This window comes from Carettochelys insculpta, chromosome 1, assembly GCF_033958435.1.
Source record: "Carettochelys insculpta isolate YL-2023 chromosome 1, ASM3395843v1, whole genome shotgun sequence".
NCBI lineage: Eukaryota > Metazoa > Chordata > Testudines > Carettochelyidae > Carettochelys > Carettochelys insculpta.
In genome coordinates this window covers 213,618,567-213,633,584 of record NC_134137.1, presented here as the reverse complement: position 1 = coordinate 213,633,584, position 15,018 = coordinate 213,618,567, and the positions used below count along the sequence as shown (strand labels likewise).

The following is a 15,018-nucleotide window of genomic DNA, read 5'->3' as shown; positions in this document are numbered from 1 at the left end:
AAGGTGCTTAATGACTTCTTTGTTTTGGCCTTCACCAAAAAGGCCGATGCAGAAATGTCTAACATAATGCATGCTAATGGGAAGAGGGTAGGTTTAGAGGATAAAATACAAAAACAACAAGTTAAAAATTGCTTGGAAAAGTTAGATGTCTTCAAGTCACCAGAGTCTGATGCATCCTAGAACACTGAAGGAGCTGATACAGGAGGTTTCTGAGACTTTAGCTACCATCTTTGAAAAGTCCTGGAAGTCAGGAGAGATTCCAGAAGGCTAGAATAGGGTAAAAACATAGTGCCCATCTTTAAAAGGGAAAAAAGAACAACCCAGAAAACTACAGACCAGTCAGTTTAACTTCTGTGCTGGGAAAGATAATCAACCAAATAATTAAGGAATTCATCTGCAAACTTCTGGATGAAAAGTAGGTGATAAGTAACAGCTAGGATGGATTTGTAAAGAACAAATCATGACAGACCAATCTGATAGCTTTTTTTGACAGGATAACAAGTCTTGTGGATCAGGAAAAAGTGATGGATCTGGTATACCTAGACTTTAGTAAAGCAATTGACACGGTCTTGCAAGATCTTATCATCAATAAACTAACCAAATACAATTTAGATGGAGCCACGATAAGGTGAGCGCATAACTAGCTGGATAACCATTCTCAGAGATCGGAGGGGTAGCTGTGTTAGTCTGGATCTGTAACAGCAAGGAAGGGTCCTGTGGCACCTTATAGACTAGTAAGCCACACCCTTGCTGACTGAGCTAACCTTGTTATCCCCACCCTTGCTCTGGCTTATTTATACCTGGCCCTGCAGATTTCCAAGACCAGCATCTGATGAAGTGAGTCTGTGCTCACGAAAGCTCATGCTCAAAACTTTTCTGTTAGTCTATAAGGTGCCACAGGACCCTTCATTCCTGTTACATTCTCAGAGAGTAGTTATTAATGGTTTGCAGTCACACTGGAAGGGCATAACAAGTGGGGTTCCTCAGGGATCTGTTCTGGGACCAGTGCTATTCAATATCTTCAACGACTTAGATATTGGCATAGAGAGTACACTTATTAAGTTTGCAGATGCTACCAAACTGGGAGGCACTGCAACTGCTTTGAAGGATAGGCTCATAATTTAGAATGACCTGGACAAACTGGAGAAATGGTCTGAAGTAAACAGGATGAAGTTTAATATAAGGACAAATGCAAAGTGCTCCACTTAGGAAGAAACAATCACCTTCATACATGCAGAACGGGAAGCGACTGTCTAGGAAGGACTACTTCAGAAAAGGACTTAGGGGTCATAGTGGACAACAAGCTAAATATGAGTCAACAGTGTGATGCTATTGCCAAAAAAGCAAACATGATTCTGAGATGTATTAACAGGAGTGTAGTGAGCAAGATATGAGAAATTCTTCCACTCTACTCAGTGCTCATTAGGCCTCTGTTGGAGTATTGTGTCCAGTTCTGGGCACATTTCAAGAAAGATGTGGAGAAATGGGAAAAGGTTCAAGGGAGAGCCACAAGAATGATTAAAGGTCCAGCGAATATGAGCTGTGATGAAAGACTGCAAGAACTGGGCTTGTTTAGTTAGAAAAGAGAAGACTTAGGGGGACACGATAGCAGTTTTCAAGTACCTCAAAGAGGGAGAAAAATTGTTCTCCTTGGCCTCTCCTCAGAGGACAAGGAGCAATGGGATTAAACTGCAGCAAGGGAGGTTTAGATTAGACATTAGGAAAACTTCTTAATTGTCGGGGTGGTTAAACACTGGAATAAATTACCTAGGGAGGTTGTGGAATCTCCATCACTGGAGACATTTAAGAGCCGGTTAGACAGACACCTATCAGAGATGATCTAGATGGTGTTTGGTCCTGCCAAGAGGGCAAGGAACTGGACTTGATGACCTCTTGAGGTCCCTTCCAGTTCTAGTGTTTTATGGTCCTGTGATTTATTTGTGGTTAAAATGACGGTTATTTCAGAGTTCTGGATAATAGAACGCCAGATATGAAAGAGTTTACTGTGATAGGTTTGAGTTCTAAGTGTAGGTCAGTATCAGATAGGAACGAGAGACAACTGACCAGGGAATCTCATGGCTATTTGCTGAGAGTGGCAGAATAGTGACTCTAGAATGGGGTGGGCTGTAATTTTTGCCAGGGGCCACTCCACAAATTTTGGAAAGGTGTCAGGGGCTGCACATCTTATTGACGAAATTACTCACTGTCTATTTTAGAGGTGGGCAAGATACAGCACCCACGCTGGATCCTGACTGTAGGCTGCCTCTGGCCTGCACACTAATTATATGCTGCTCCCAGGTAGGGGTGGGGGCATTTTAAATAGCTGCAGGAAACCCAGGCAGCGGCCGGGCAGTGTGGTAGCAGTGCGGGTTGGGAGCTGTGAGCCTGGAGCCCTTTAAATTGCTAATGCACTTCCTGGTTGCTGCCTGGGGTTGCTGCGGATATTTAAAAAGCCCACAGCACTGGACCCTCTGTACTCCCTCCTCCCCTGCTACCTCAGCAGTGGGATATGGACCAGATCCAAGTGTTAGATGGGCCAGATCCAGCCTGTGGGCTGTACCTTGCCGACCCCTGCTCTAGAATCTTAGGTTCCATGTTAGGCTCTTGAAAAGAGTATACACTAATCTACACAAACTTCTCTGCATAACCTGCCCCCTAAGTTTCACCCCTTCTGCCTTACCTCTGACAGTGTGTCTATTCCTCACCTGTGCCTTCTGGTCCCAGGCCCTCTCCTTGCCTATCCAGTCCAAGTTCCATCCTTCAGCCTTCATATCATGGTCCCATTCTACTTCCCCAGTCAGTCCTAGTTCTCTTCCTGGGCTTCTCACTCAATCTATGTCTTTTGTCCCATCATGCCCATTCCCTTCCTCCACTGTTTCCCAGTCCAGCCAGTACCTGTGTCCCAACTCCTCTTCAGCTCCTCAACCAGCCTCAGTGACTTCATCTGTCTCACCACCCCTTTCCCTCACCATTCTCAATCTCCATGCCCAACCAGTCCCAGTTTCCATGACTCCAGTTATCCTCACTTCCAGCTTCTTTCCCTCACAGTATCACTAATTTATTTCAATCTACTGATCTCCCTCGCCCCTGCACAGGTTTTGTTCTCTCTGCATTCATATCAGACTGCTTTCTCTTCTGCGCTGCCTGGGTAGCAACTGGGGAGAGGAGTACCTATGACCACAGGAGAGACAGGCACTTGGGTCCAGGGCAGCCATTAGAGAGAGTGTACTGCTTAGCCCCCAGAGCTCTGGGCCACAGCATGCTCAGTCACTCTATAAACATGACAAGTGCACACTCCTGTGAGCTGCAGGAGCCCTTAGGGAGCACAGTACTCAGTCACTCTGCAGGACCAGGCATCACCAGTAGGAGCTGAGAGACTCAACCATGTTCAGTGATGATGGAATCGTTTGGGATTTTAGCCACTAATATCAAATTACTGAGCATGAGAGTTGCACTTTTCCAAAAAGTCTTATGACTTGATGAAATATATTTTCACTAGGATGGCACAGGCTACTCCACTGCCAAATTTAAAGTCCCTGTTCCAAAGCATAAGGGCACCAGAGCTTTTCAAAAAACAGGCCACCCAGATGATTAAGGGCTAAAATTCCCTTATTTTAACCTAGACTGGTTATCTATTTTTTATAATGATTTCGGGTGATTTTTTTTTCCAAAACCCAGACTGTGGCAAACACCCAGCACAGAAAATTTCATCTTCAAAAGTCTGATTGCTATAAAGTAACTGAAAACAGGGTCTTATATCAGGAAGTGTTGGGCAATCTTACAGTCAATGATACCAGCCACACCTAACATATAAGCACTAATTTAAAAAAAAAAAAAAACACATTAAATCCATATTTCAGAACCTTTCAGAGAAAACATCTCAACACTCTTCGCAAACAATTGATCCTTTGAAGAATTCAGATTTAAAACACAGCTTTTAAAAATATCCTAGAGTAAAAAAAAAAAATCACATAATCTTTATTAAACAGACACACACAGGTTGTGTTATTTCAAAGGCATACTAACGTGTCCAATAGCTGTGCTATAAAAATTATATTCTTTAGTGAAAGCAGTTGATATCTCTAGTCTTATACTGCATAACATATTAAAAGCAAAGGTATTTTTCTAAAACTACACACGGTGATCTGACATTTTTATTTTGCTTTTGAATAGACTAAATATAGTTCAGTAATTCCTCGAAAAGCACAATTTTGAGTTGTACTTACCTAGCATTAACACGAGTTAAGCACAACTCGAAATCCTGCCCTCTCCCCACCGTTTCAACACCTCCCCACCCTGACTCAGCACCCTCCCCCAGGGCCGTGCCCAGTTATGGCTCAACTCCACCTCCCCTGCAGCCCTAATCCACCCCAGGCTTAATCTCCCCATACCCCTCTCCTACGGCTCCAACCCACCACCAGGCTTAACCCTTCCCAATTGCCCCCCCACCCCCAAACCCAGGACTTACCTTTCAAAAGGAGCTCCAGGTGCTCCTGCTACTTCTCCAGCTGCAGAACGTGCGTTCTGCTCGGGGAACCCCCACGCCCCCAACACCAAATTCCACGAAATTTGAGTTATGCAAGGGTGCACGGGACCACAACCCTCGCATAACTTAAGGGACTACTGTACATGCTATGTAAAACTTATCCTTTACCTGTGGTTTTTTGACATGGTGTCTCCCTCTGCAATTAAAAACGAAAAAGAAAAAGCTCAGAAGAACCTTAAAACAATGTACGTTATTTTGCAACATATTTACTTTACTTTTTTTAAAAAAAAACTCTATAAGGTCCCTGATTCTGTAAAGTACTATTCACTTTCAATACCCAACAACTTTTGGATGAAACCTAAGAGAATATTAAACTACAAAGCACTGAACATCCAAGAATCATCTTAGTGACGCATCACCTCACTTTCTCACTCCATACTGTTGTTAAAACCAGCAGAGAAACCACGGCTACCATGGTATCTGAGAACTAAAAAGACACACCATTATCCATTGGGTCCCTCATTTTCTTTCCTATAATTTGCCCAGTTAAAAAACAAAATATACAGATTTGTTGACTTCAAGACACTCCACTCAGTCAATCTTTTAGAACAGCCTTCTTCCAAATGCTTGAAGGCTTAATTTCTTATGAAGATTTGTAATATATATTTTCTCCAGGGTACCCATATTTGTTTTCTGGAGTGAAGCAGGAAAGTGGGGGAAAGAGGACACACCTAATATAATTCCCACAACTATAAGGGAGGAAGAGAATTGAACCTGGCATGGGTCCACTTAGGCTATGTCTACACAAGAGACCTGAGAGCTGTATCAAAGCAGCTGCACCACTGTAAGATCCCTTGTATAGCCACTATGTGCTGGTGGGAGAGCTCTCTCCCTTCAACATAACAAAACCACCCCCAAAAAGTGGCAGTAGCTATATCAGCAGGACAAATTCTCTCACCAACAGAGCTCTATGCCGCTTATGTTGACAAAACTTACGTCACCCAGGGAGGTGTTTTATTCACCCCACTGAGGGACATAACTGAAAGAGTGGACGTAGCCTTAGAGACAAGTCAGACTGAACTAAAGAAATTACAATATCTTTTGCAACCTCCACAAAAGAGTGTATGTAAACAATGCTCAAGGTGGGAGCAACGCACACTCCAAGGTAGAACACGGCCAACTATCATTTTACCTCAAGCATACTTTAAAGTCAACAACGATATGCTGACCATGTACAAACTAAAAGTGCATTCCAGCAGTATTCTCTCAGCACTATTTTTCAGCTGGTTGGCTTATTTGTTACTGAGAAATAGAGAATTTATTTCTCTCTGATTGTATGCCACAAATATTCTGTATAATAGGAAGGTTAAATTAAGGAAATGATACCATTTGAGCAAGTTATTAAATACCTTATGTGATTTTTTCTTCCAGTTTTTAAGGCTTTTGTCTGATTCTTCACCCCATAACTGCGGTCCTACACATAACAAAACAGAAATTACTACAATCATGCTGTATGCATTACAGCATCATTCTACACTGAAAAACCACCACTGAATTTAGGGAGTGTGTTAGACAGTGACAATATACTATCAAATCCAAACTACTCACTGATGTCATTTACAATGTGTGTTGGTCTGCAATTTATATGAAAATAACTTCCATAATGCAGTTCTATATTAGAGTTGAAACTGAATAAAATCAATAGATTCAAAGTTCGTTTCATTAACAATGTAACTCAGCTCCACTGCATGTTATGGTCCTGATCATATAAATCGCAACTCTAATCTTTAACTCCTGAAAATATACATCATATTAAATCATAAAAGCCTTTAAAGCTAAATTTTGGATCTGGGACTAAAGAGTTGGTATTTTTGTAACATTCTACATATGCACACATAATTAAGTCAACCCTAATAAGGCACTGGGGTATCAATCCTCATCTGAGTGGTAAGATGCCATAGAAGAACAGTTCTTGTAGCCAAATAACATATTCAAATCATGAGATAACAATATCCATTAAATTGTATATTGCATGACACTTTAGACAGACCTCAGCCTTTTAGGCTGAAATTATGTACATGCATCTCTTCTAACAGAAGACAGCTTTTGTGAGACCTGAGAAAAACATGGCTTTCTTCAATCTCTGTATAGTAACTGAAATTAACCACGACAGAGAGATGGTCATGTTAGTCTGTATTGTATCAAAACAAAAAAGCAGTCAATTAGCACTTTAAAGACTAACAAAATAATGTTTTTGTTTTGAAATTAACCATGTGCATTCACAGTGCAGAAAAAGTTTTCTTGAAATAATGCAATCTATTCCAATTGAGATATTGCAAACATTCACGTCACAAGAGCTGTCACATAATAGCTACAGCAGTCTCTCCTTAATTCTCTTTTCTCCCCCAAATTCTTTTCTTTAAACTCTCTTCTACCCCAATGTTTGTTCCTTACAACTCACTACAGTATTAAACCTCATTATTGCAAGTCCCAACAACATTTTTGGCTAAATAATGACTAAAATTGTAACTTGCTTTCACCTTTCACCCATTACTACATAAGGACAAAGAGAGGCTGAAAAAACATACTCATGCATTGAATTTTAAATATGGCTTTGATAGGACTGCTGTAGCAAAGCTTTAGTAGGATCTGTGCCAAAGGGTGAATTCTTTTTGCCCAGCCATTGTCCACTCTTATTTGCGTAAAACTGTTAGTAAGCGTGGGGAGGGGGGGGCGGAAATGAACACACTGATATTACACTGAATTCTTACCATTAGGTGTATCGTAAGTCAATGAGTCCATAGACACAAGGAAATCATCTTCAAAGGGATAATTGTACTGTTAAAAAAGGATTTTAAAACAGTAAGAAATGATTGGTTAAATTTCTAACAATAAAAGTATTACATAAAGTCCAAAAATTTTCATGAATTTGGTTTAGTTTGAAAAACACATAGTGTTACATGTATTTTAAAGTCATGAACAGGAAGGGACTTCAAAAGGTGATTGAGTACAGTTCCCTGCCCTCTTGGCGGACCAAACACTAGACCATCCCTGATAGGTATCTAACCTGCTCTTAAAAATCTCCAGAGATGGAGATTCCACAACATCCCTAGGTAACTTATTCCAGTGTTTAACCACCCTGACAGTTAGGACGTTTTCCTAATGTCTAATCTAAACCTCCCTTGCTGCAGTTTAAGCCCATTGCTCAATGTCCTATCCTCAGAGGCCAAGGAGAACAATTTTTCTCCCTCCTCCTTGTAACCTTCTTTAAAGTATTTGAAAACCACTGTCATGTCCCCTCTAAGTCTCCTGTCTTCTAAACTAAACAAGCCCAGTTCTTGCAGTCTTTCCTCATAGTTCATGTTCTCTAGACCTTTAACCGTTCTTGTTCCTCTTCTCTGTTCTTTTTCCAATTTCTCCACATCTTTCTTGAAATGGGATGCCCAGAACTGGACACAATGCTCCAATAGAGGCCTAATGAGCACCTAGTAAAGTGGAAGAATGACATCTCTCGTCTTGCTCACTACACTCCTGTTAATACATCTCAGAATCATAACAAAAAGCAGTCAAGTAGCACTTTAAAGACTAGCAAAATAGTTTATTAGGTGAGCTTTCGTGGGACAGAACCACTTCTTCAGACCCACAAAAGCTCACCTAATAAACTATTTTGCTAGTCTTTAAAGTGCTACTTGACTGCTTTTTGTTTTGATAGTGTATAGACTAGCACGGCTTCCTCTCTGTTACATCTCAGAATCATGTTTGCTTTTTTGGCAACAGCATCACACTGTTGACTCGTTGTCCACTATGACCCCTAAATGCCTATCCACAGTGCTCCTCCCTAGACAACAGCTTCCCATTCTGCATGTATGAAGGTGATTGTTTCTTCCTAAGTGGAGCACTTTGCATTTGTCCTTATATTAAACTCCATCCTATTTCTCCAGATCATTTTCAATTATGTGCCTATCCTTCAAAGCACTTGTCACCCCTCCCAGAATGGTATCATCTGCAAACTCAATAAGCATACTCTCTATGCCAATACCTAAATCATTGATGTTGATACTGAATAGAACTCATCCCAGATCAGATTCCTGTGGAACCCCACTTGTTATTCCCTTCCAGCATGACTGCGAACCATTAATAACTACTCTCTGAGCTTGTCTACACTACCGCCTTCCTTCAAAGGAAGGATGGTAATTACTGTGTTGGGAGTTTACTAATGAAGTGCTGCTGTGCATAGGCAGCACTTTATTAAGCAAATCACCCAACCCCGCCCCCTGCAGCAACTTCTAAGTACTGGCACATGTCTAGCCAGTAAAGTTTTGAGGCGTAAGGGGACTTCGAAGTTGTCCTGGCACTTCAAAGTACTGGCGGTTGAGCCGTGGCTTGACGTGTGCCAGTACTTCGACGTTTAAAACTGCAAAGATGCCACGGGGCGGGGGGGGGGGGGGGGGGAGGAATTTGCTTCACCTCATTCACTTAATTAGTGATTCACAGCAGCTCTTCATTAGTAAACTCCCAACACCCTAATTACCATCCTTCCTTTGAAGGAAGGTGGTAGTGTAGACAAGCCCTCTGAGAATGGTTATCCAGCCAGTTTTGCGCACACCTTATAGCGGCCCCATCTAAGTTGTATTTGCTTAGTTTATTAATAAGAAGATCATGCGAGACAGTGTCAAATGCCTTACTAAAATCTAGGTATACCATGTCCGCTCCTTCTCCCTTACCCACAAGACTTATCGCTGTTTAAAAAAAAAAAAACTATCAGATTGGTCTGGCATGATTTGTTCTTTACAAATCCATGCTGGCTGTTACCTGTCACCTTATTTTCTTCCAGGGCTATGTCTACACTAGCCCCAAACTTCGAAATGGCCATGTAAATGGCCATTTCGAAGCTTACTAATGAAGCGCTGAAATACATATTCAGCGCCTCATTAGCATGTGGGCGGCCGTGGCACTTCAAAATTGACGCAGCTCACCACCGTGCGGCTCATCCCGACGGGGCTCCTTTTCGAAAGGACCCCGCCTACTTCGAAGTACCCTTATTCCTGTGAGCAGATGTCAATTTTGAAGTGCCGCAGCTGCCCACATGCTAATGAGGCGCTGAATACGTATTTCAGCGCTTCATTAGTAAACTTCGAAATGGCCATTTACATGGCCATTTTGAAGTTTGGGGCTAGTGTAGACACGGCCCAGATGTTTGCAGATGAATTCCTTAATTATTTGCTCCATAATCTTTCCCAGCACAGAAGTTAAACTGACTGGTGTATAGTTTTCTGGGTTGTTCTTTTTTCTAAATGGGCACTATGTTTGCCCTTTTCCAGTCTTCTGGAATCTCTCCTGACTTCCAGGACTTTTCAAAGATGACAGCTAAAGACTCAGAAACCTCCTCTATCAGCTCCTTCAGTATTCTAGGATGCATTTCATCAGACCCTGGTAACTTGAAGACATCTACCTTTTCTAAGTAATTTTTAACTTGTTCTTCTTGTATTTTACCCTCTAAACCCACCCCTTCCCACTGGCATGCATTATATTAGGCATTTCTGCATCAGCCTTCCTGGTGAAGACGGAAACGAAGTCATTAAGGACCTCTGCCATTTCCAAGTTTCCTGATATCATCTCCTTCCTCTTCACTGAGTAATGGGCCTATCCTGCCCATGATCTTTCTCTTGCTTCTAATATATTTATAGAATGTCTCTTTGTCACCCTTTATGCCTCAGCAATATGACACTTTCGGAAATGGAAGCCAAACAAATACGCTTAAGAATCTCCCATGGGCTAGATGTTTTCCGTGGTAGCCCCCCCACTTGCCTTGGCAACACCGCCAAAGCCCTGACCTAATGAATGGCTTCGCCTCTCAGGTGCTACAGGACTGCTTGTCACTCGCTTCTTCCCAGGGACGGCTCGGCAGCCAGACACACGCACTGCCCCTCTGAACCATCTTCCAAATGTTCACTCCCAAACCCGAACTGACAGACCGAGTGACCGGCCGCTGAGGTCCCCAGGGGGCCACGCCGGAGGCCGGCGGGACGAGGGGTGCTCCGCGCACCTGGGCCGTGCCAGGCTGATGCAGGGGCTTAACTTCACACACATCGGTGGGTGCAACTTCGGCCCCGAGTCCCGCCTCCGTGGCGCTGGGGATTCGCTAAGGCGCGGCCGGGCCTCGCGCCCTTGGGAGGCGGCAGCGGAAAGCCGGCGGCGGCGAGTAGGGCCGAGCCACACCGGGCAGGAGCTGCCACTCATGGTCCCCCCCGCCGCGTATAACGGCACACCAGGAACACCAGGCCTGGCCCCGCCTCCGCCTCCGCCTCACCTTCTCTATGATCCGGCGCAGGGCGTCCACGAACCGCGCGTTGCTGCGGCGCAGCCGCTCCGGCAGGTCCTCCATGCCGGGGCGCCCCCCGCTCTCCCCGCGGACATTCGTCCTTCCCACGTTTCGTCACTCAACCTCTGCCGATTCAAAGTTCGCGCCGCTTCCGCGGCCCCCACACCCTTCGATTGGAGGCTGGCCCTGTCCATTTATGCAGATCAACCAATCAAACGTCCCGGAGTTAATATTTCTCTTTTCCATTGGCTACTTGTATGCCCGTCTGCGCCTTCTTTTGAATTTGTCTGCCTGTCAGAGCTCTCTGATTGGACACTGTGGTAGGAAAGGCTGAGGACTTGACACGGAGGAAAGATCTCTGTTCTGCCTAGCAACACAGGTCCGCCTTGAGCGCCTATTGGGCGGGAGGAGAGGGGCGCACTCTGGGGCCTCCTATTGGCTTAGTGCGAGCATAAGTATTTTTTAACCGCGGGGTGGCTCATTTTCCTGCTTCTTAGAAGCTCAAGGACTAGGCGGGCGGAGCCTCCTCGGGACTCTCCGGCGCGGCTGGGGCTGTCGTTACAATTTTCTCCAGTGTTGCTTATTTGCAAAAAACATGGATTAATCCCCACGCATATACAGCCATGAAACTGGCTTAAAATAACAAGGTTTGGGATTTTGCGGGGATGGGGAAAGAGCCAAGGGGGTTTGAACTTCAGAATTCAGACAGTCTAGTGTTTACCAGTCACTGGGATAATCGGAAACTTACTGGGTTATTTTAAATAAAAATGGGAGGGGGGACATGTTTAGTGAAATGGTCCGAGAGGCTGGGCCGTGAAGAAAAAAGACCCAAACACTGATTTGATTAGATTAGCACTACAACGGAAAAATGTGGCAATATAGCTAACATACCTCATTGCTAATATCACTGCATCACAAACAAAGCAGCAGAAATGTAGCACTTTAAAGACTAACAAAATGATGTATTTTGTGATGAGCCTTTGTGGGACTGACCCACTTCATCCCATGAAAACTCATCACCAAATGCATCATTTTGTTAGTCTTTAAAGTGTTACATTCTGCTGTTTTATTATTAGGGAGAGAAAGCAATTAAAAACTTAAAAGGATTTGAAACAAAGAGATTCTGATCTGATCTGAAGAAGTGGGTCTGTCCCCTGAAAGCTCATCACCAAATAAATCATTGTGTTACTCTTTAAGTGCTACATTTCAGCTGTTTTGTTTTGTTGGAGTACAGACTCACTCAGCTACCTCTCTGTTACTGCTACACCCCAGTCATTGTACCCTACCTCAACCCGTGAAGTGCAATGTGACCCCACCATAATGTATCAAACCGGCCATGTCTACACGTGCCAGCTACTTCGAAGTAGCGGCGCCAACGTCGAAATAGCGCCCGTCACGGCTACACGTGTTGGGCGCTATTTTGAAGTTAACATCGACGTAAGGTGGCGAGACGTCGAAGTCGCTACCCCCATCAGGAGGTGGGAATAGCGCCCTACTTTGACGTTGAACGTCGAAGTAGGGAACGTGTAGTCGTTGCGCGTCCCGCAACATCGAAATAGCGGGGTCCGCCATGGCGGCCATCAGCTGAGGGGTTGAGAGATGCTCTGCCCAGCCCCTGAGCTCGATGGTCACTGCGTGCAGCAGCCCCTTAAAGCTCCCCGCCCCCTGCCTTCCTGTGCAGGAAGCTGAGAGAGCGTGCAGGAGGCAGCCCAGCCACGCAGCCAGCCTGAACGCTCTTCTGCAGCCAGAAAAAAACCCCAGCGCTGCGATGGCTGCCTCCCAGCCCCCTAAGCGCCCCCAGGGCACCCCCCACAAGGGGAGCCAGGTCTCACAGGCTGGCAGTCAGGCCGGGAAGCGGCAGCGGGGCCCCTCCTGGACGGAGGCCGAGTTTCGGGACCTGCTGGGGCTCTGGAGTGAGAAGGAGGTGCTCCAGGTAATGGGGAGCAAGAGGCGGAACGCGGATGCATTCGCTCGGCTGGCCGAGGGCCTGGCCGCCCGGGGTCACCCTGCCCGCACTCCGGATCTTGTACGCAGTAAAGTGAAGGAGCTGCGGCAGGGTTATGCCTGAGCCCGGGATGCGGCCGGCCGATCAGGGGCCGCCTCCGTCACTTGCCCCTTTTATAGGGAGCTCAGGGCCGTCCTGGGCCCCCGGCACACCTCCTCCCCTCCGGGCACTCTTGATACCTCGGCCGATGAGCCCCAGCAGGCCCCGGAGGCGGAGTCCACCCTGGAGGCAAGCCCCGCACCACAGGGGCCCCCCCAGGAGCCCACCCCCGGGGCACCGGAGGAGGAGGAGGAGGAGGAGGAGGAGGAGGGGGAGTCCTCCTCCAGCGACGCTGGGCTCCGGATCCCCATCCCATCCTGGAGCTCCAGCAGGGCGTCCGCCCACCGGTTGTCCCCTGACCATGGGAGTGGACCATCAGGTATGTACCCCCCCGGTGCACACCCCCGGGGTTGAGGGGCGGGGGTAATAGATATGACCAGGGCCCTCCACATGCCCAGATGACCATGGCCCCAAGGACAGCAGTGGCATGTCCCTCAGAAGAGTGCATCAGTCCCTGCCCCCAAGCACGACAGTGCCATGCCCCATCCCCGGGACTGGGGGAGCGGAACCTCTAGGGTCCCCCGGGGGGAGGGGGTGGGACACCCATCATCATCAGCAGCAGCATCTCCCGGGGACGGGGATGGGGAACCAGCAGCAGAGGGGTGGGGGTACAAGGGCCACGGCTTGGGGCCCACACTAACGGCTGTCTCCACTCTTCTTCCCCCCCACTGTGTTCCGCAGCTGCACCATCGGAAGGACCGGAGAGCACCGGCGAGGTGTCAGTGGTCCCGGACAGCCCACTGGGGCCATCACTCCAGGCCAGCCCCTTGGCGGAGGACCGACCAGCCCCACGGCGGGGACGACGGCGGACCCAGCACCACCACCTGACGGTGACGGACCCCCAGCTGCTGGCCATCCATCGTCGGCAGGTTGAGGTCGCCGAGCAGCGGCTGCGGGTGGAGGAGCAGCACCTCCAACTCCAGGAGCGGGCGCTGGCCTGGTGCCAGGAGGCATGGAGGGCCTTTATGCGGACATTCGACCGTATCGCGGACTACCTGGCCCCCCATGCCATGCCGGCCGCTGCTGTGCCCACCCTGCCTGCTCCACCCGCTGCTCCACCCGCTGCGCCATCCGCCGTCGCATCGCCACCCGCCACCGATGGCCCTTCCACCAAGGGGGACCTGGGGCCAGCTGACACTCGCTGGCCGTATCTCCCGGTCCACCCGGCCCCAAGCCAGCCCCGGCCAGGGCTGAGGCCGAGGCATGGGTCACGGCCGCCCACCCCCAGCGCTGGACATTAGGGGGTGTGGGGCCCAGGACGTGGCCCCCTCCTCCCCCTTTGTATATATCCCCTTCAGTTTAATGTTGTTTTGTAAATAGTTTCTATTAGACCCCTGTTGTTATGCTGATCCCTGCCCCCCCATGTACATAGTTCTCCCCTTCCTTGTCTTCCCCTTTCATCTCATCTTATTTATAATACATATATATAATTTTGATTTTGCCTGTAAATAGTTAGTCATGATAATAATAATAAGAGTTCAACAGATATTTGGTTTGACGAACAAATGTCTGCTTTTGTTTACAAGAAAAGTGTGTGGGGGGGGTGCTCTTGGGTGCTCTGTGGTGTGGGCGTAGGGGCAGGGAGTGTTGTGGAGGATGGGGGGGGGTGCAGTGGGGGGTCTGCCAGCGTTCACCCCGCGGCCTCGTCGAACTGGGCCCGCAGGGCCTCCCGGACCAGTGTCCCTTCGGGGTCCACCTGGTGACTGGGGGCAGCAGGTGGCTGCATATCGGCCCTGCCGGCCTCCACAGCCCAGCCCTGAAAGAAGGCCTCCCCCTTGCTCTCCACCAGGTTGTGGAGGGCGCTGCACGTGCCCACAATCTGGGGGATGTTGGTGGGGCCCGCATCAAGGCGGGTGAGGAGACACCTCCAGCGCCCTTTGAGGCGGCCAAATGCGCGCTCCACCACCTGGCGCGTGTGGTTCAGGCGCATGTTGAAGGGCTCCTGGCTGGCTGACAGGTGGCCCATGTACGGGTGCATGAGCCAGGGCCGGAGGGGGTATGCCGCATCTGCGATGACATAGAGGGGCATGGTGGTGTCCCGCACAGGGATCTCCCGCTGGGGGATGTAGGTCCCCATCTCCAGCCAGCGGCACAGGCCCGAGTTCC

The 15,018-nt window shown here is 47.6% G+C and overlaps 1 protein-coding gene across 1 annotated transcript in view; it reads right to left on the bottom strand.

Annotated features, from left to right (window-relative positions):
• Positions 1–10,871, bottom strand: part of HJURP (Holliday junction recognition protein) — a 64,015-nt gene extending 53,144 nt beyond the window's left edge. The window contains exons 1-4 of the mRNA XM_074990979.1: positions 10,797–10,871; positions 7,258–7,324; positions 5,896–5,960; positions 4,655–4,682 (exon numbers count right to left, since the gene is read on the bottom strand). Of these exons, the coding sequence (XP_074847080.1) occupies positions 4,655–4,682; positions 5,896–5,960; positions 7,258–7,324; positions 10,797–10,871 (235 nt within the window). The remainder of the gene's footprint in view (positions 1–4,654; positions 4,683–5,895; positions 5,961–7,257; positions 7,325–10,796) is intronic.
• Between the last annotated feature and the right edge of the window lie 4,147 nt (positions 10,872–15,018).